Genomic DNA, 21,323 nt, shown 5'->3' with positions numbered 1-21,323 from the left:
TTGCAGTGCAGAGCATTGATCTGGTTTGATGTTGGCAACTTTCAAAGTCTCCTTTAATAGAGGAGATGGAACAATTTAATAGTGGAGATGGAATAATGAATTGAAGATAAAGAATTGACATTTGATTACATATTGCATGATGTTGAAAACCTATAATAATTAAATTATAAATATAATATTTTTTTGGAAATAAGTCTTAATAATGGAGTCAAAAATATTGCAAAGAAGAAAAAATAAATAAATTTTTAAATCAATAAGAATGATTACTTCCAATATATATGACATGAATAATGAATTTGGCAAGTGTGGTAATATGGGGTGGCACATAAACTTAGTCACATAAATAATCTGCATCATTATAGTACTATATTAGAATAGTGGATAGGAAATAATTAAATAATATTGTAGGCAGTTGTTCTATACTATATTATCATCCAATTCTTCTTCTTTAGCATCAAAGATTAGAAATTCATCTCCTCCTTTAATACTTGTATCTTTTACAATCAAACTATTGATGAGTAGGAAAAATATATAAGAATAAATACTCAATTATTTTATTGAATAAGGCTAATTCTAATTCCAATACGTTAGTATATCATAATGAGCCATTGGCCATAAATTTGAGGTATTCAAGACCATTACAAATACACTCCTATGTCTTCATGAAAAATTGGTCATTCATCAAGACAACAATAATATCTAATACACCCTTACTTTTGATCATCTCAATATTATCAATGAAATTGAGAAACTATTTTAGTTTCAAGTAAAAGTAAATTTATAAGGAATAACAACCAACACTACTTTCTTGCTCTTCAAATTCTAATATTTATTAAACTTCTTGCTTTACTTGTCATTGTTCAAATGTGACAACATTAGTTATAGGATTATGTATAAAGGACATGAATATCAAAGAATTAAAATGTCAATACATTCTTATGTTACTTAAAAAGATTAAAAAATTATTCAAAATTGATATAGTATTAAATTAGAATGGCTATTGCCAAAGACAATAAGACTTAAAAAATCTTAAGACAAGACTAGAGACTAAAAAGGCATTGAAAAGAATGAAGAAGGCTTTATTCTTACCTCTATATATACTCTTAACTAGGAGCTACGTGGTGATGTCCTATTGGATCTCCAAAACATGTTGACTTTGCAAGACATGTATCTTAACTTGCAAGGCAAGTTTTCTATATACGCGCCACATATTTAGCTTATTTCATAAGCTACCAATATGTGATTAATTTATTGATCAAGTTTCTAATCTATTAAATTAACTACAAATATATATAAAGTCAAAGTAGTATATGTGAAGCTTTTAAGAAGCTTCTCTAAAAAATATTATAAAATAAATATACTTTTATCTACTTCTACTTAATCATATAGATAAATATTAGAATAAATATGTAAGTTCATGACATTACCTCCTCTTTTAGGGATGAATTGCATAAAGAATGGTCATTACATATTGAAAAAATCCAAGATGCAACAAATTATATTTGCCACATATTTTGATCTTTGTTTTCTTTGAAGATGATTGATAGGTCCTCTTAGCTATAGATAGTATCCCATATCAAGGTAGAAAGATCATTTTATTATTTAATCATTATTGAGGCCTTTGTAACTTTTTTCAAATAAAACATTCAGAATATCATCAAGAGTCATTTCTACTTCTAATGAAACAAGATATTTTAATTTATTTTAGTACCAATGAACAAGATATTCTAATCTATTTTAGTGTTTCTTTAAATCTAAAACTTCTTGCGCTTCAAACTTTTGATTATTATCCACTTTTATAGGAGGAAGTGGCATTTGTCTTCTTTTCATGATATTCATTGTCTTATATGGCTCAAGAAGAGATATATAGAATATAAGATGAAATTTTCATATATTTTGATAGATATAATTAATAAACAACAAGATTGATGTGTTCACTAATAGAATAAAGACTAAGCCTAGAATAGTCTAACTTGTCATAAAGATAAGTAATCTTGATATTGCAATGAAGTAATTATATCTTGTCACCTATGTTGAATTGTGGTTGTTTCTTAAAATAGGCATCTACATTGATTATTTGTTATTCTAGAGCTTCTTTTAACTATGCCTTCATTGTTGCATATAGCTTTGACAAACAATTTTCCAAATCTTCTCTCGTAGCATTATCAACTTTTGAAAAGTCAAAAGTACTAAGTCATGGATGATAACTATAATTGGCAAAGAAAGGTATTTTTTGAATAGAAAAATATACATAATTATTGTATACAAACTCTACCAATGACAAAAGAGTTGTTTAATCATCTTGATGATAATTGATGATACACCTCAAATATTGCTCCAAAATTTGATTTATCCATTTTATTTATCCATCAATTTAAGAATGAAAAGCCAAAGAGAGCTTTATATTCACCTTTAATATTTTAAAAAGGATTCACTGTAATCTTTATATAAATTGAGTTTTTCTATGTGATGTAATATCTTTAAGCAATCCATAATAGAGATAAATGTTATCAAGAAAAAGCTTAGGCATTTCTTCACTTGTGATAGATTTTATATATGGTATAAAATAAAATATCTTGGTAAAAAAATCTACTATTACAAATATAGAATCATAAAAATCTAAGATTGAAAGATCCATAATAAAATCTATAGAAACAGAAGATAATTATTTTAGAATAGATAATGGCTGAAGAAGTCCATAAGGTCAATGACAAAGAGTTTTGGATCTTAAACAAATATTACATGATTGTACAAAGTCTTTGATTGCCTTCCACATTTGAGGCCACCAAAAATCTCTAGATATTAGCTCTCAAGTCTCATTGTATCCAAAATGTCTGACTATTGGAAAGTCATGATGATCTTGAAAAGTATGTAATTGTACTTCACCTTTTCAAATGTATAATTGTTTCTCAAAGTAGAGTTTATTATTCTTGAACTCAAACTTTGAAGTATTATGAAACTTAGAAAAATTATTCTTGATATCATGAACAAGAGGATTAGAGGACATACTTGATTGAATTTGCTTAACAAAGGTTGAATCAACAATCCATGTTGATTTTATTATTCAAAGATAAAAATACTCAAACTTCAAGAGAATTATTTTTTAATGATAAAAAAATACATCTTCTTCTTTTGGTACAAGATAAGAATGTCTAAAAAAAATATTTAATAAACATATTTGTTTTCTAAGTCTATAGATAATCTTGAAATCAAATCTTAACAAAGACATACTTGAAAGAGCTTGGCAACAATTAAAAATACATGCTGATATGGAGTACTTAAGGTTCTTGTGATCCATATATACAATAATTGTATTATAAGTATCTTTTAGATAATGATACCTTTCTTGAAATAAATCCACAATTTTAAGCAGATTTTTGTTGTAGATCTTATACTTGATCTCAATTGTTAAAAATTTCTTAGAATAAAAAGCTATCAAATAAAGCTTATTATCAACTTCTATTTGCAATAAAGTAGCACCCATAGCAAAGTGTGATGTGCATATTTCCATAAAAAATACCTTAAAAAAATTGACACAATATAAAATTGGTGTAAAAATAAATGCTTTCTTTAATGCTTCAAAAGATGTTTCAGCTTCTCTACTTCACTCAAGTAGTATGAAATATCATTTCTAAAGATCTATTATTAATCATTTGTTGGAAATGAAACATCCTAAGAAACCAACTCAAGTAGTATGAAATACATGCTTTCTTATCTTGACATATCATCTTACATTTCTTAATTTTTGTAATACATGATGAATATGAAGTTCACATTCTTTTATGTTTTTAAAGTAGATTAGAATATTATCTAAATAATAGATAATAAAAATATTAAGAAATTCAAAAAAGACATCAATCATGAGATATTAAAAGCAGCTGGTATATTTAAGAATCTAAAAGATATAACATTATATTTGAAATATCCATACCTAATTCAAGAAGCAATCTTCCACTCATCTCCTTCTTTGATGTGGACCAGATTGTGTGTTCTTCATAGATCTATTTTTGTCTAGATCCTTGTCTAATCAAATTAATAAAAAAGTCCTAAAATCAAAAGTAGAAAATATCTATTCTTGATGGTGATCTTGTTAAATTCTCAATAGTCTAAATACATCTATAAAGATCCATCTTTTTCTTTTATAAATAAGATAGGATTCTTATTGATATTTTTAATGGTGTATAAAGTTCTTAGTCAAGTTTTTATCAATGTACTCTTTTAATGCATCAAACTCATTTTATAATGAAATATAGAATAGTCCAAATGGTGGTTGAGCTCCTTCTTGTAGATCAATTGTATAATCACAAGGTCAATTCTTTAGAAAAATATTTACATTTAAAAAAAAAAAAAAATCTTGTAAACCTTGATATTATTTAGGAATATGATTTGACATCTTTTCACCATCAAAAATAGGTGTGGCATATATAGCAAAAGATGACCCTTCTTTTGTCACATACATGAAAGCTCTTACACTTATCAATAAGAATTTGGATGTACCAGGCTTATCTATTTCTACTTCACTATTGAAATTTTGGATTAAATTACAAGAAAAGTTAAGGTTAGGATAAATCCAATCTATTTGAAGGTTGTATTTTTCTAACTACAATAATCCTTAGATAATTGGATTGAAAGGAGATCTTATTACATTAAATATTATTATACTATTACAATCTTTAATTTCCACATCTAAAAGAATAGTCTCATGAATAATGACTCCAAAAGTAAACGAACGACCATCTATGACTTCTATATGTACGGATTTAGTTTTCTTCACTAAAGATATTTTTTATTTTTTTAATAAAATATTTGTCTATAAAATATGTTGAAGCTCTTGGATCTAATAATGTAAAGACTTTGTGATTTTTAGGTCTTAAATACACATCTATTATAAAATAAGGTGAAAGATCTAAGAAAAGAATAGAACCTTTACTAGATATTACACATAATTCTAGCTGCATTGTCTGTATTATAGTTGAAAAAACTTATTTTCCATTATATTATCTTTTTTGGTAATTGTACTTCTCATTTTGTAATTATCTTATTTCTTTGGATAATATTAAGTACTGAGCTTAGCTTCTCCATAATATAAGTATAAATCCTCTTGATGACATCAAGTCTTTTCTTGCTCAATGAGGGATTTAAAATATACCATATCAATTTACATTGATTTTGGCCTTGATAAATAAGTTTTTGAAAACTTAAGAATTATAGTTATTACTTGGCTTGTTCTTCTTCAAGCAAGTCTTTGTTTTTTGGTATCTTTTATATAATCAATTATTGCATGCAATGGCTTAAATAATAAATTTTTCTAAAGATTTTGCTTTTGATATTATCAATTACAAATCTTTGACATTATTCTTTAATCCATATTGAAATTAATTGATAAGTGTTTTATCATTCTAATCCATGTCACAAGCAAGGTTTTGGAATTCAATAATACATATGATAGCTGATTGTGATTCTTATTGTAAAAATAAGAAATTAATTTCTACTATTCTTTTTCAATTACTATCTCTAAATATAATTATAAATATTTTTAGTAATAAATTCAAATCATAAAAGAGTTGTGAATCTTTTTTCATTAATGATGCAAATCAAGAAAGAACACTTTTAGATAGAAGTGCATCTATAAATTCAACTTAAGTAAATCCATTAGGGTATTAAAAGACATGCAATCTTAAATAGAACTTGACTTGTTGCAGAAATCCTTAAAATTTTGATTTTGTTCCATTAAACTTATTGGGCATACTAATCCGTATCCTTATCATACTTATAGAAGCAAAATTTTATGAATTTGGTTGTAAGGTCAATCTATTTGCTTCCTTCAATTGTACAACTTCTTGTCGAAGATTTTAAACTTCTTCTATATGTATAGGATTAGCATTTTTGTAGTTGATATTAGTGATGCATGAAATTTCTATTCTAAGAGTGTTGACAAGTTTGTAAAGATCTGCAATAGTTGCAAATCTAACTTCACTTCTACCAAGTATAGCATCCATGATTTTTCCTTCTATTTTAAATAACTTAAAAAATTTACAAATCAAATTAAAAGAAGATAATTCACAACCTCTAATATTGAATGAATTTTTTTGAAAAGAAAGATAATCTACTATCTTTAAGGAAAAAAATTGATATTAAAAAATTAAATAGTTTATTTAAAAGTGGATAATCTGTAAACTTTAAAATATAATAATAAAAGTAGAATAATATACTTACTTTAAAAGAAGATAGAAACAATAAGTTAGCACTCATATTAAACTATGAAAGACATGGACCTCAAAGAATTAAAATGTCAATACATTCTTTTGTGACTTGAAAAGACTAAAAAATCACTCAAAGATGATATGATATTTAATTACAATGGCTTTTGCCAAAAACAAGAAGACTTAAAAAATCTTGGAATAAGACTAAGAACTAGAAAGGTATTGATAAGAGTGAAGAAGGCTTCACTCTTGCCTTTATATATATTCTTAATTAGGAGCTATGTGGCAGTATCCTTTAAGTCCTCCAAAATATGTTGATTTTACAAGATACATATCTTAACTTGTAATGCAAGTTTTTTACATGTGTGTTATATAATTAGCTTATTCTATAAGCTATTAATACATGATTAGCTTATTAATCAAATTTTTAATCTACTAATCAACTAAAAATATATATTAAGTCAAAATAACATCTATGAAGCTTCTAAAAAGCTTTTTTTAAAAATAATATGAAATAATTCTATTTTAACCTACTTCTACTTAATCATATACATAAATATTAGAAATAAATATGTATGTCTATGACATCATGTCACCTACTCTAATAAATTCATTTTTCCTTCAAGCTAATTAATGTTGTAGAAATTTTTTTTATATTCCTATGAACATCTTCTCTTCTTACTATTAAATAAAATTGAATTTTTCTATATACTTTTTAATTTTATAAAAAAATATCCAAAATTATGTTTTAATCTTTAACATTTATCATATCTTCAATATCAAATTGAAACAATTCTTTATTTATCTTGGAATTATACTATTTCAATTTTAACTTTATAAATTATATTGAAATTATATTAAAATTAAATTTAAAATACTTATGTGACTTTTTATATCTACCTATTTATTAAGAAGCTAATAAAAATTAATGCAGATATATATAAAAAATAAATAAAAAAATAAAACAAAAAAAATAAAAAAACAAACAAATATTTCTCACTAAAAAAAATATAAGCAATTAAAGATTAAAAATTGTGAATTAAAATCTTAATTAAACCTTAATAAAATCCTAATTTAACCTTAAATTTTAAAAAAACTCTTATTCCATCCTACAAAAAATTAAAAATTCAATAACTAATAATATAATTATAGATTTTGACTTACGATTTGTATACCTTTAAATTATTAAATTAAAAATAAGTATAAGAAATTTGAAGAAGATTGAACTTACTAAGTAGAAGATAAATTCTAAAATCTGCTTGCGTATTAGTTGGCATCCTTCTCAAATCTTAATGCCAATCTTTGAGCACTAATATCTCTCATTTATATTTTTTAATAGCTTTTAAGATTTTTTAGTTATTTAAAATCAATTCTTCTACTATTGTACAAAATTTTAATTTAATCCAATTAGCAGATTTTTATAAATCTCAAAAACTCATATTAATCCTCTAAATTCAAATTTCTGAGACTATAATATATTTAAATTATAATAACCTTTGAATAAACTATTAAATTGAGCTTGAACTCACAATATTAATTTAATACAATATTGATTATAAAATTCTAAAATTTAACTTATAGATCATCTAACAATTTTATACAATTCTCCAAAGTATAAATTCTTTATATTTCTCAAAATCCAAATAAACTATGAAACAACCTTAAATTTGTAAAGCCAATGTAAAATTAATTCATTCAAAATCAATGCCCAAAAAAACTCTTTCTTATTTTCTTTCAAATTCTACTTTCCAATTTATGAAAGAATCTTAAATTTACCATATGTACATAGTTTTGTATCTTAGGATTTGTTTTCATCCATGGTTTATAACTAATTCTCTTAGGGTATCAATTCTTGGTTTCTTAAGGGAATTTTTACTAAAATTTATTTTTAATTCCTTCTTTAAGAAGCTTATATATATATATATATATATATATATATATATATTTATCTACTTTGATTTGTCTCATTTATGGCCCTACAAAATAAAATTCTTTTTTATAAAAAGACAACATTAGTACTTATTAATTTTTATCTATAATTTTAAGATAATTTTTTATAGTATTTTTATTTAAGCTCTTCCATAATATAATCTTTTTTTTTCTTCTCTTTTTACTTCATAGTCATGTTACAATACAATAATAAAATATATCATTATAATAGTAACATGTTAAGTAGAATTAGATCATATAAAAGAATCTTCTACCAAAATCACTTTTAGAACAATGCCCTGCAAACAAAAATATGGATATGGAATCCAAGTTGTAATCTATAGTGGACAAAATAGAAGATTTAGAATTGCAAATGTAGGAGTGTCAACCTAAGATACATATTAATGTGGAAGAATTATTTGAGTACAATGCACTATCAGTTACTCATACTACAAATACATGTTTTGTAAAAGTGAATCTAGTCAAGAGTGAAAAAATTGCAATATCTTGGTTTCTCAACTCTAAAATATTTTACTATGTGTTGAAAGATCCATCTATCTTTTTGTTACTAAAATCAAGTAGTCATACTAAAATTACTTGAGCTAGGAGACACGACCATAGTATTATTGAGGTAAGAAACCTAGCCATTTGGCTTTCATCAAAAGTAATTTATAAAATTAATTATATTTTTTATTTATTTGGAATTTTAAAAAAAATTATTTTTTCTTAGACTTTTTTATTAAAAGAAGATTTGTCCTAGAATTTCATGCATACATCTATTTAATCAAAAATAATATAAGTCATATAGTAACACATGTACATAGTCAAGTATACAATTAGTTGTACATGTTGTTAAAAAATACATTATTGAAATATTTAAAGGTCTGGCCTTTCAAAGCATACACTGTAACAACTATCTGTGATACTTTGCCAAAATCTATAGCAACAAATAAGATATGGCACTACATATTAATGCATTTTCACTATCAAATCATATAATATATGATATATTATAATCTAATCATTAAATCACTACATCATTCAATTAGTAATATTTCTTATAAAATATGTATAACATATAATTAAAATAGAATCCAAATTCCTAAATGTTGTCATCATAGAGAGAATTTGCCTTAAGAAAGTGATGGGCTTCTTGCTATCACTAATTACTCAGCCAAGCCTCTAAATAAAAAAAAAAAAAGAAAAAAAGAAAAAAAAAAACACATCAAGTTTATATATATAATTCTCCCTATAGAGTTTATATATATAACTAGTTACTCAAATACTATCATTAATGTGGAAGAATTATTTGAGTACAATGCACTATCAGTTACTCAAAAAATTGCCTCTATAGAGGCAATTACATCAATATATAAGCTCTAAATACCAAAGATCACCAAAAATGTGATTAAAATATTATAAAACCTTATATATCTTTAAGGTGAAATTTTCTTGAACTTCAACAGCTCATATCACATGATTGAACTATCCAAACAAACCAAAATTTTAGATAAAGTATTAATATACTTTTAACAACTATCACAAAAAATTTCAATCGTAAATTTATTATAGATCTTGAAATATTGCCAAAATCCTAACAGTAACTTCAAACCCTTACTTATATATATCTGTGTGTAATTTTCTTTATATCTCACAAATTAAGTATTCAAATACCATAAAAATTTGATATATAGCTTCTTAACCTAATAACACACTTCTGAAAATTTTGAGCCAAAAATTCATCTAAAAACTCAAGATATGGCTAGAACCATTACTATCAACAAAATGATTCACTTATTACCTTTGAATTACATGTATGGTCTTTAATGCTCTATAACTTCTTTATAAAAATTCTAAATGCAAAAATTCTTTCGTAATAGATATAAATCTTAAAATTATCTTTGTAGATGCATCTCTTGATTTTCAAAATCTATCATAAAACTCCTTGTATCTTCAAAAGAGCAATAGTACATCTTAAAAAGATACTTTAATTTTAAATGGCTATAACTTCATCATCTTAATTCCAAATCCCTTAAAATTTATACAAAGATTGTGGCTCAAATCCTAAACCTTACAATCTTTGATTTTGATTCTCAAATTTTTTTAAAAAAATTTCCAAAACTCTTATTATGGTCGTGGATAGCTTGTTAAATGTCTATTGGGCATGGCCTTTGATTAATAGGAATGAAGATCTTTATCTTTTGCCTTCATCCATTCATATATTACTTTCATCTCTCCAAATAAGTTTCTTAGAGGTTTGGATTTTTATCTTTGAGCTCCAATCTTTTCTTTAAGTTTTATACTAAATATCTATAAGTAAACTTCAAAATAAATTTTTTTACATCAACTTTCTTTAAATTAATCTATTAACCATTCTAAAGTATATCAAGACTTATAAATATATTATATATTTTAATTAATTTTTACATACTATAAATAATTATAATATGACATCCACTTACTCAAAATTTAAACATCTTCTAGAATGTGCCAATCTAACCATGCTTGTCTTCTTCACCATCTCCATCTGTTTATGCATCTTCTATTTGGTCCAAATCTAATGTTTCAAAATCTAAAAGATTACTTAAAATAAATCTATCATATCTTCTCTTGAATACTTTAATTTGCTTTCTAGTAACATATATCTTCAACATTGTGCCATCCAATTGTTAAGAATATGAATTGAAAGAAGATGTATAAACTTAAAAATCTATATAAAAAAAAAGTGAAAAAATAAAAATAAAATACTATGTATATTAAAAAGAAATTGAAATAACTATTGTCCAAAGATAAGGAAACTAGAGACATTTGAATTTAGATAAGAAGCAAGAAAGGAATTGATAAGAATGAAGAAGGCTTTATTCTTACCTCTATATATACTATCTACCTAGTATCTATGAGGCAACGTTCTATTGGACCTCCAAAAATGTGTTGACTTTGCATGATACATATTCTGACTTATAAGGTAAGTTTTCTATATGGCCACTACATAGTTAGCTTGTTCCATAAGCTACCAACACATATGGCACATGGATAGTTTGTTAACTAAGTTTCTAATCTACTAATCAACTATAAATCTATGTAAAGCCAAAAAAATATCTATGAGGCTTCTAGGAATCATTTTTAGAAGGTATTATGAAATTAATGTACTTTTATCTAATTCTATCTATCTAGATAACAATTACAATAGATATATATTGATGACACTAACTCACAAAGTAAATAAGTAACATTGTCATGCACTATTGTTACAATATATGGTCCAAACTATCTTCAAGCAAACTTCCTAACAATGCTATGTTGATGTTTTAAACTACTATCAAACATTAACACCCAATCTCCAACTTCAATTGATTTGAACTTCAAATGATGGAACTTGTCAAACCTCTCTTTGTTATTCAACATGGCAATCTTTAGTTTTTTCAATGCAATCTCTTAATCTTTAGATAAGCTTTCAAGCTGCTCAATCTAGAGCTCCAATAATCTCTTTCTTATCATACCATCCTTTTAATCTAATAATATCTAAGTAGGCACAAAATCTTCCACAGACATGATTGGTTTTTGATCCAACATTAACTCAATAAGCATATAATTAGTAACAATACTATGGATAGTCCTATCTGTCTATAAAGGAAATAGTAGAAGTCTTAGTCATTACTTTGGCTTACCTCTACAACCCTTAATAAGAACATTAATGATAGGAAGATGTCCTCTCTTGCTTTTGCCATTAGCTTCAAGATTATAAGTAGTTGTTAGCTTCAACTTCACATCATATCTTCGAAAAAAAACTTTGGCCTCTATTTTATTCAATTTTCCATGATCAGCCTTTATCTTTTCAATGCTACCATATCTATTAAAGATATCTTTCAAGTTGAATCTACATACTCTTTTTGTGGTTTTGGTCCTCAAAGCTCTTCTTTTAATATAGTTTAAAAATTCTTCTCTTGCCAAAATAAGATATTTCATGCCCAATAATCTTAATGGTATAGCCACCAAATCAATCACTTATTAAAAATGGATAGCAAGTAGATAGGTAGGATGTAAGTCATCTCTCAATCTAACTTTGGACTACAATTGGCATTCAGTACAAGAAGCCACAAATTCCTCTATATCTATGTAGAGGTCCTTTCACCAATATTGCTCCTTGATCTTATATGAGGTGGCCTAAACTCCTTTGTGACCTGTTGAAAGTATATTATAAAACTCCTTAAAAACTTGATACTTGATTTTTGCATTATCTATTATTTTCAATGGTATTCCATCCATCCTCTTTGGCCTCTTTCATAAAAAAACTATTTCTCAAAATATAATCATAAGATTGGTATCTGATGTCTTTGAAGGCCTTATTTAACTAACCTTCTTGTCTCTTCATAGTAATAAAATAGATATCAGTGTCTCTTAACTTGCCTCCATAAAAATCTTCTCTAAAAGTCACATCTTCATCACTTGTGCTTATTCTATTAGTGGCTAATAAATAGCCATACTCCTCATCTTCATCATATTCACTAATCTCTTGTATTTTCATCTCTTCTTCACAAATATATCTCGCTTTGGATAGCATATCTGCCATAGAGTCCTTCTTGCTAGAAATGTACACTAACATAGGCTTGAGTGATCTAATATAAACTATCTATCTTAACATGGCAATATTAGGAATAGAACAATTAGCAATCATACCCAATAATGATAAGCAATGAGTCTCTAGCACCACATTGGCTCCAATTAAGTAATTTTTGTTTGCTTTTATAGCTATAAGTGCTTTCAAAAGCTCCTTCTTTACTTGAGGATATGCTCTTTGTTTATCTATGAGAATTCTTGCTCCAAACCTAAAGACAAACCTCTTATCTTTTATATCATTATCATATTTGTAGAAGCAAAATAACTTGGATTTGGTTGTGAGGTCAATCTACTTACTTCTTTCAAGTGCATAACTTCTTAACATAGAATCTGAACTTCTTCCATAGGCATAGGAATAATACCTCCATGATTCACATTGGAAATACATGAGATTTCTACTCTTAGAGTGTTGACAAGTTCATGAAGATTTGTAATAGTTACAAATGTATTCTCACTTCTTTTGAAAGTAGCATCCATAATCTTTCCTTCCATAGACAACTCAAACAAATTCAAACTTTAAAATGGTTTTATTCTTGCCTCCATATATACTCTTAACTAGGAACTATGTGGCAATATCCTATAGGACCTCCAAAACATATTGACTTTACAAGACATGTATCTTAACTTGCAAGGCAAGTTTTTTATATGTACGCCATATAGTTAACTTATTCTATAAGCTATTAATACGTGGTTAACTTGTTGACTAAGTTTCTAACCTATCAATCAACTATAAACACATGTAAAATCAAAGCAGCATTTATGAAGATTCTAGAAAGCTGCTTTAAAAAATATTATGAAATGAACCTAATTTTATCTACTTCTATTTAATCATATAGATAAATATTACAATAAATATATATGTGCATGGCATAGCAATATAATAGTAGATACTTAAAAATATTAGTGCCATATAAGAGAACTAAATTACCTAACTAAAACCAAATAGAATAATGGTTTTGTAATTTTTATACTGACTAGATATATGCAATCTCATTGACACCTTCAAATGCAAGGAGCATACTACATCTTTTATTATCTCCACAAGCATCCTTCATTATGCTTATGATTTTTAAAAAGAGAAGAAAGTACATTAACAAGATTCTAATGTAAACTACTACAAATTCAACATATGGTCAAGATGATAAAATCTCAACATAAGCATATATGTTCAAAATTGGAAAAACACTAATCTCATAGTGTAGCAAAAAATAAAATATGGTCTTGAAATCTTCATACAAATCTAAATATAGAACATTGGCTAATACAACATGTGAGACTATATGGTTGAGAAGATTCATGTAAGAATTTAGATGTAGGAAACATGCCCCAACAACTATCTAATGTGATAATCAAAGCTTGATAAAGCTAAGATCGATTTGTTTAGTGACAAAAAAAAACATTTTGAAATTAATCTACATTTCACGAGGCAGAAGATCAAGGACAAAATAGTGAAAATAGACTTTATTCCAACCACAAAATAATTAGCAGACATATTAACAAAATTATCAAAAAAATAAAATTTGAAAGTTGCATGGACAAGCTCAATGTCAAAATTGAGGAAAGTTTGAAATTACATAATGGTAGTATAGAAAATCTAATCATAGTTGACCAAGAATGCTTCAGCATATGCTAGTGTCTTACAACCTTTGAATCTGGCTCCACGAAAACCCTTAACCATGGGCCTACACTCAACCCAAGTAGTGTAAAGCCCAAGTTTGTAACCACGAGCTACAGAGTAGTATTTTCTCACGGAACGAACTGAAACCCTTGTCTGGTCATGCCTCGAGGAAGAACAAGTGGCAGCAGCCCATTCTATTTCAACAATTCCACCTCGTGCGTAGCGTCCAACAGGTCGGTGCTTGTTGACTTCGAGTACAATTACGTTAATGTCAACAGACAGCGGAAAGCACGCACACAGAGAATACGCAAGGAAGATTAAACAACGACATCCATTTTCATTCCTCACAGTTGAATACACGTGGCACATTTGAGTGGGGGCCGAGGGCAACACCGATCTCCATCTCATCACGCCTGGACGCCAAAACATAATGATGCTCACTGAATTGCACGAAAGGGATGCTGCCAACGAATTGTTCACACACTAAAGACCACCGATTGCTCTCAGATGAATCCAAAATCCACCAACAAAATTGGACACTACAAGCCCCAGAAGCTGAAGTGCGCAAATCACGTTTTTCTTACCACACGTTGAATGCTCGGCTGCGTGTATAGATTGCGTCTCCCTGAATAAATATGAACCAGATTCATCAAGTTGTACTAACACACGTGGTAGCAGTAACAATTGTAGCATGCGTTGATAAGATCGTGAAATCAAATTGCCTTCATCTGGCTGAGCTACATTAAACGCTCCAAAGTCAAAAAGAAAAATAAAATTGACAAAAACATATAACCACAAAAAGACCAACTTTTTAGTATCAAATTTAGTCGTGCAAGTTGCAAAATTCCAAGTGTCTGTTGAAACTTGTCTTGATGTTCTCAAAACACGTAGTCGTCGTTAGACAGGATGGTGCAGCATCAAATCATGTCACGATATCACCGGACCAGCACTGTCCTTGTGCTCAAGCTTCAAAGTTTGTTGAATGCCACAATGCCTCTCCCCAAACCAGCATTTCCTCAAATGGAAGCAATGCCAATGTTTGCCGAATTGATCCCCGCTGTACAACTAAAAACCTGCGATGACACGGCGAAATTTGTGCAAGTTTGTGGTTTATTGGAAGCATCTTTAAAATGCGATTCTTCTCACTTGGCCATGTCAGCAATACTCCCTTCACCCACCTCATGAACTAGCACATTTAGTTTAACTTCTTAGTTTCATGCAGATTAGGCACTGCTCATATTAATCAAGCACAGTTTATGAGTGTCTGATTTGGGTATATGTTTCTTTCCTACGTTGTTGTGTACATGATGATGTATGTTTGATTAAATTAAGTACGATATTGGGGTGCTGTTCAGATATCTCGATTGTCAGATTCTTGATTAACGTTAACTTTTATAGCTCTGTGTAATCCAGTGTGAGATTATTGTAGTCTGTCAATGCAAGTGGGTGTCAACAGAATTCTCTTTATCAAGATTGAGCAGATTCATTGACGTTCTTAGAATTGGTTATACAAAGATCATACATTGTTCACAGCTTTCCAGCTCTATAAGTTACTGTTGCATCAAATCCAATTACAAGTACCTTTCCTACGAAGTGTAATAATAAATATATGAAACCACTTTTGTCTTACCTTGCTTTTTTCGACGTAAAGGGAAGCAAAATTACAAGTTGCTTGAAGCAAAAAATGAGAAAGGACACATGTCTTTCATGTGTTTTGCCAAACATGAAAAGTGAAACGTTTCTCTCCGCATCATACACATCGACACAACTTGGATTATCTGATCTCTCGCCCAAGTTTAGTACTCGCCTACATCACTAAATCTATGTTGAAGCTGCTCTTTACTACACGGATGTGACAATAAAGGGTGAGTCCTGTCCGAACTTCGAAACACCCATTTCCACACCATCAATATCATCTGTCCCCTGGCATGATCCGAGAGTTTTCAAGCATGGACAGCTCAACAGGGAACGTTTCACCCTCCAACTGCTTTGTAATGTTTTTGCGACACTTCGAATTCCTCAACCAACTACTCTGTGTGTTGCCTGTTTTCTGCAAGCTCTGAATGAACTAGAGCTAGTAGAGTTATGAGAGCGCTGATTAGATGCTGGTTTGACAGCTTAGAGCCACATTTGATCAAGTTCAGACAGCCGATCATTTGGATTTGTTGCAACGATAATTCTAGAACTGAGTCTATGGGGCGGGCATTCGGTCATCCTACTGGTGACCCTTGTGGTATCGACAGCAGAATACTCAATGCTTTCAGGGGTTCTCCGATGGAGGATACCATTGCGTAGAGGTTGGTATGGTCAAGAGTCAATGAATTCACAAAATGGGATTTAATCTTAAGTTACTGCTTTTCTGCGAATTTGGTGACATGTCCTCACAATATCGCTTGTTCTAATTTCTGCACGCAGGCGGCAATGCGGCCACGTGCGACCCTCGCGTCGGTTATGACGCTGATACTTGTTGCTAGTTTTGCAAGCACCGGTTTGGGCGCGCATACCCAGCAGGAGATATATGTACCTTCCTACGTCTATCCTTGCAGCGGTACTGCTGGTTGTGCTTGGGATGTGTTCAAAACCGGAGCCACATTGGTAATCATCAACCCCGCCAGTGGCCCGGGCACCGCCTCTAACGCCGACTATGTTAACCTCGTCAACACAGTGAAGGCGGGCAGTTCCACGGTCAAGATCGTGTTAGGCTATGTATCCACCAACTACGGTAACCGAGACTCTGCTCTAGTGCTGGCAGATATCGACAAGTACTACTCCTTCTACAATGTCGATGGCATATTCCTTGATGAAGGATCTACCGACTGCACCAAAACAAGTGTTTACAAGTCCTACGACACTCGAGTGAAATCCAAGGCAGGGTTGGGGTACACCGTGCTGAATTGGGGTGTTTACGGCCCTGAGTGCTATCTCACCAGCACCCACATCGACAATTACGTGAATTTCGAAAGTAAGTCCATCACGGCACTTGTAATATGTGTTTTTTGCATGTGCATCAGACAAGTGGATGCCGAGCACATGGTGTACGATGATGGTTAGTGTCACACACTTGTGTCCTGCTTTGACGCGTTGTCTTTGACGGAAGTTCAGGTTTGCACGTAGTTGTCGAGCCCGTCATTGTGCGAAGCAAGACCTAGTGTAAGAATGTAGAACATGGGTCCCGAGGCACAGCATCATCTTCTTCCGGACTCACGCTTTGAAAAGCAAGTTATCTGCTGTAAAATTCATGCATCTCCACGTGTAACATGTTTGCAAATACTGACATGTTCCATCTGGCATCAGATACATTCGCCCAATACACCAGTGCCTATGCGAGCGCTGTTCCGTCATGGGTAAACAAATACGACTCTTCTCGGTTTTGGAATATCCTCCACACCGCCCCCAACAACGCAACAGCGGTCACGCAAGCAGTAGGAACGGCCAAGACTCGAAACGTAGGGCAGGTCTACATCACAAATGACGTATTGTCCAATCCATTCGACACTGCCCCAGCATCGGCTCTGTGGACCGCACAAGTCAACAAGGCCAAGAGTTGCACCTGATCGGTCAAACGATAAGGGTCTTATGCTCTGGCGGTCGTCGACTTCAAAACAACAGCCCAGCATTCGGTTGTGTGAGATTTCGGCCGCACCGCTAACCCAATTTGCTCCGTCCATGTGACCAAGTATAATAAGCCCAACGTCGTTGGGTCTAAGTTCATGACCCTTAGGTCGCTGCGTGAATGCCTGCTTCACGTTCTTTGCAGATCGTGTCATGTGGTGAGCGAAGGCCAGTTTCTTGAGCAGTTTCCCTCTACTCTCAGAGAACAAGTCTATGTTGAGGATTTTTTTTATTATTATAATTTTCTACAGTAGTAAAAGAACACTTCGGCGTTCAGGAATTCAGGATAAATTGTTTTTTTCTCAAAATTTCCAGTGTAGGAACTGTTGTTACAAATTATATACTCTACTACTTTGAGTGCAGAATGAAAGTTATGATTCTTTTCATTGTGATTATTGAGTTCAAGGTTGGTATTTACATGTGTCTCAAGTTGCTGTTCAACTTGGCTATAAAAGTGGCAGCTTCCAATGATGTTATATTGAGGTGATGTATTTGTTTTCAAAGAATCTAGTTTCTAAGTCCGCTTCCTACTTATGCAACCTTAGTTGGCAATGGTGTGCTGAGGTATTATATGATTGATGTGTAGTCATAGGTGGTATGAATGATCAATGTATAATCTTTACCAACATTCTTTTCTACATTGATCATCAAGTAGACCTTTCTTTTGAGTACTTTCTATGTCTTCTTTTGCCTATCTAATCTCTAAGAGTGATTATGTCTCTATTCAACAATGCTAAGAGTTTATCTACTTTAGATTTGTTTTGCTTTGTACTTTGGCTTCTCATAGAGATTTGTTGACACTTATTTACATCTTAGCTTGATTGAGTTGAAAAGGTAATTGTAGGCAATTTGATTGTCAAAAGTTTCAATGAACCACTTATATTGGGTTTGCATGATCAATTATTTTATGAGTTAATATGGCCTAAGGTAGGTTGTGAAGGTAATCTATTCACATTGCTTTCCTTGTGGTGTATCAATAAAACATGGCACAAGGAGATCAAGTCAATCCTTTATTGGTATTTTGGAAAATTTACAAGGGTGGATGCTTCGGATTATGTTTGCCACATTTGAGATGTAGGGTGCAATATCACGCCTCTCTATGTTTGGTAGTGTAAAATTTTTATTGGCTTTGAGGTGGTTCTTAGGGAGGGTTTAAGTAGGCTTAGTAAACTTGATATAAGTAGTAAAGATGAGAATTCATGTTTAAGTGATAAAAGAATATTATTGGACTTCTTTGCTTAGAGACCATGCTTAGAGGAAGAACTCACTTTGTTAATGGTTCATGTATCTCTCGCAACTTAAAGATTGTAATCCTATTTTTCTTATCATCTATTCAAATTTTACCCTTCTCATAGATTTTGTAAAGATATTGGCCTTTTGCAAATCCGTGGATGTAAAAATTACTACAATGTATCTAGTTGTACTTTATTCCTTAATGAAATGATGTTGTAATTGAATATATTTTATATGCATGTATAAAACTAGATTTTTAACTAGATTTATTGCTCCCAAATTATCATAATAGACAGAAGTAGGATTGTGCAAAAAGATGTTTAAGTTATGTAACAGATTCTTAGTTCCGATGATTTTTTTTTGTTGAATCCATGAGCAAGGAATATTGTGCTTTAATTGTGGACATTATCACAATAAATTGGAATTTATTTGACTATAATATTGACCATTTTCTAAGTTTGAGGAGTATTTCTTACATGAATTTGCAAGCATCTAAGTCATGAGTCCAATTTGAATTGGCAAAGGCTTATAGGTTGAGATTGTTATTGTTAGAAAAAATAAATAAATAAATAAATGAAATGTAATTTACCATACCTTTAATATATTACAAGACCAATTTTACAGTGTTTATGTAGGTTAAAAGTGGCAAAATCATGAATCTACTTACTATCAAGATAGAATACAAGATGTTAAGATATGAATGAATGAAAAAAATTAAACTACCTACTAGACTTTGATATTTATGCTTATTTATTGGTAGTGAATCTATTTGCAATTATAGCTTGACATTGCTCTTCATTGATATATAATAAGGATTATATGCTTGCATATGATACTTATTAAGTATTTACTTAGCATACTATTTTTAATAAAAAAGCTATTATTATTGATATATTAAAAATATAATCTAATATAGAGTAAGAGGGTGCTGAGAGCCAATATTTGGTATTTTTCTTAGAGTGAGCTCTTGAGGCTGAGGAGTTCTTTAGTGGTATCACTTATAAACATAATATTATCTATGTAGTAGATTAAAATGACATATTAATTTATAATAATAAACTTGATATGTATATTGTAATTATTATTGCTTCTTTATAAGTGAATATTTTACAAGAAGTTATTAATGTCAAGTTACTAAGTCCTATTAAATTATTTAAGGTTATAGATTGCATTTTTTAATCTATATATTAAATTTTTGTAGCTTCGTTTGATAAAGACTTGTGATTATATTATGAATATTTTTTCTATAATGTTATCATTTATGTACGTTGCTTAATATCCATGTGTTTGATTTATCATGATTTTTAAATTATCAAGATTGTTATTATTAATATTATTATTAACTTAATTATCGAAAAAAAAATCTCATCAAAATCTATGCTTGGATATTATTAGAATCCTTGAGCCACCAACTAAGTCTTGAGTTTTTTGCTTTTTGGTCAACTGAGATCTTTGTGCAAAATACCCACTTTATTATCACCAAAATTTTACCATCAAGTAATTTTTTTAATATCCATATTTCATTTGAAACAAAATAAACTTTTAACATCACTTGATGTTATTTTAGATGTTAGTTGGCAGCTTTAAAATTCTCCAATTTTGACATTGCTATAATGGCAAAAATATAGTCTTTGTATATAATTGGTGTTCTTTTTACTCTTGTGGAATGTGGAGTTGGTATTGGAGAGTAGATGCACTAGATGTCTTATTGCTAAGCAGCAGTTACAAGTTCTGTAAGAATAAATACTTGATGTATTAGAGTAAAATTATCATTTCATATGGATTGTGATATCAAGTGATTTATGGATATTAATTCTTTTGTTTCAATAAGTACATTGATGTGCAATTAAAGTTAGGTTTATATTGGTTCTTTGGCGTCATTATTGTGTCTTAAGAAAAAACTTATGATTTTTATCAATAGTATTGGCAAGCTTGAATATTTGGCAAAAGCCATCTCTAATTCATTAAACTTGACATCTTTTGTTATGAGAATTTTTTGCTTAGTGAAGTTGTAGAACAAGTATGTTTTAAAGGTAGAATCATATCCTACCATTATATATAAGGTTTTATATAAGTCTATCTTAGTTCTCTCCTCTTTATGTACATATAAG

The 21,323-nt window shown here is 29.6% G+C and overlaps 1 protein-coding gene across 2 annotated transcripts; it reads left to right on the top strand.

Annotated features, from left to right (window-relative positions):
• Positions 1-16,222: 16,222 nt before the first annotated feature.
• On the top strand, positions 16,223-18,371 carry LOC112283150 (uncharacterized). Of its 2 annotated transcripts, none has more exons than XM_024521510.3 (3): positions 16,223-16,358; positions 16,783-17,329; positions 17,662-18,371. In XM_024521510.3, exons 1-3 carry the CDS (start codon positions 16,296-16,298, stop codon positions 17,919-17,921), a joined length of 870 nt encoding a protein of 289 aa, XP_024377278.1. In that variant the 5' UTR covers positions 16,223-16,295; the 3' UTR covers positions 17,922-18,371. The 2 variants fall into 2 exon arrangements, with proteins under 2 accessions (XP_024377278.1, XP_024377279.1); XM_024521511.3 differs by having other exon boundaries at positions 16,265-16,664.
• Positions 18,372-21,323: the final 2,952 nt, after the last annotated feature.

Source organism: Physcomitrium patens, chromosome 6 (genome assembly GCF_059467195.1).
Source record: "Physcomitrium patens ecotype Gransden chromosome 6, ASM5946719v1, whole genome shotgun sequence".
In the NCBI taxonomy this organism is placed as follows: Eukaryota; Viridiplantae; Streptophyta; class Bryopsida; order Funariales; family Funariaceae; genus Physcomitrium; species Physcomitrium patens.
This window is presented reverse-complemented; position numbering and strand designations above follow the sequence as displayed.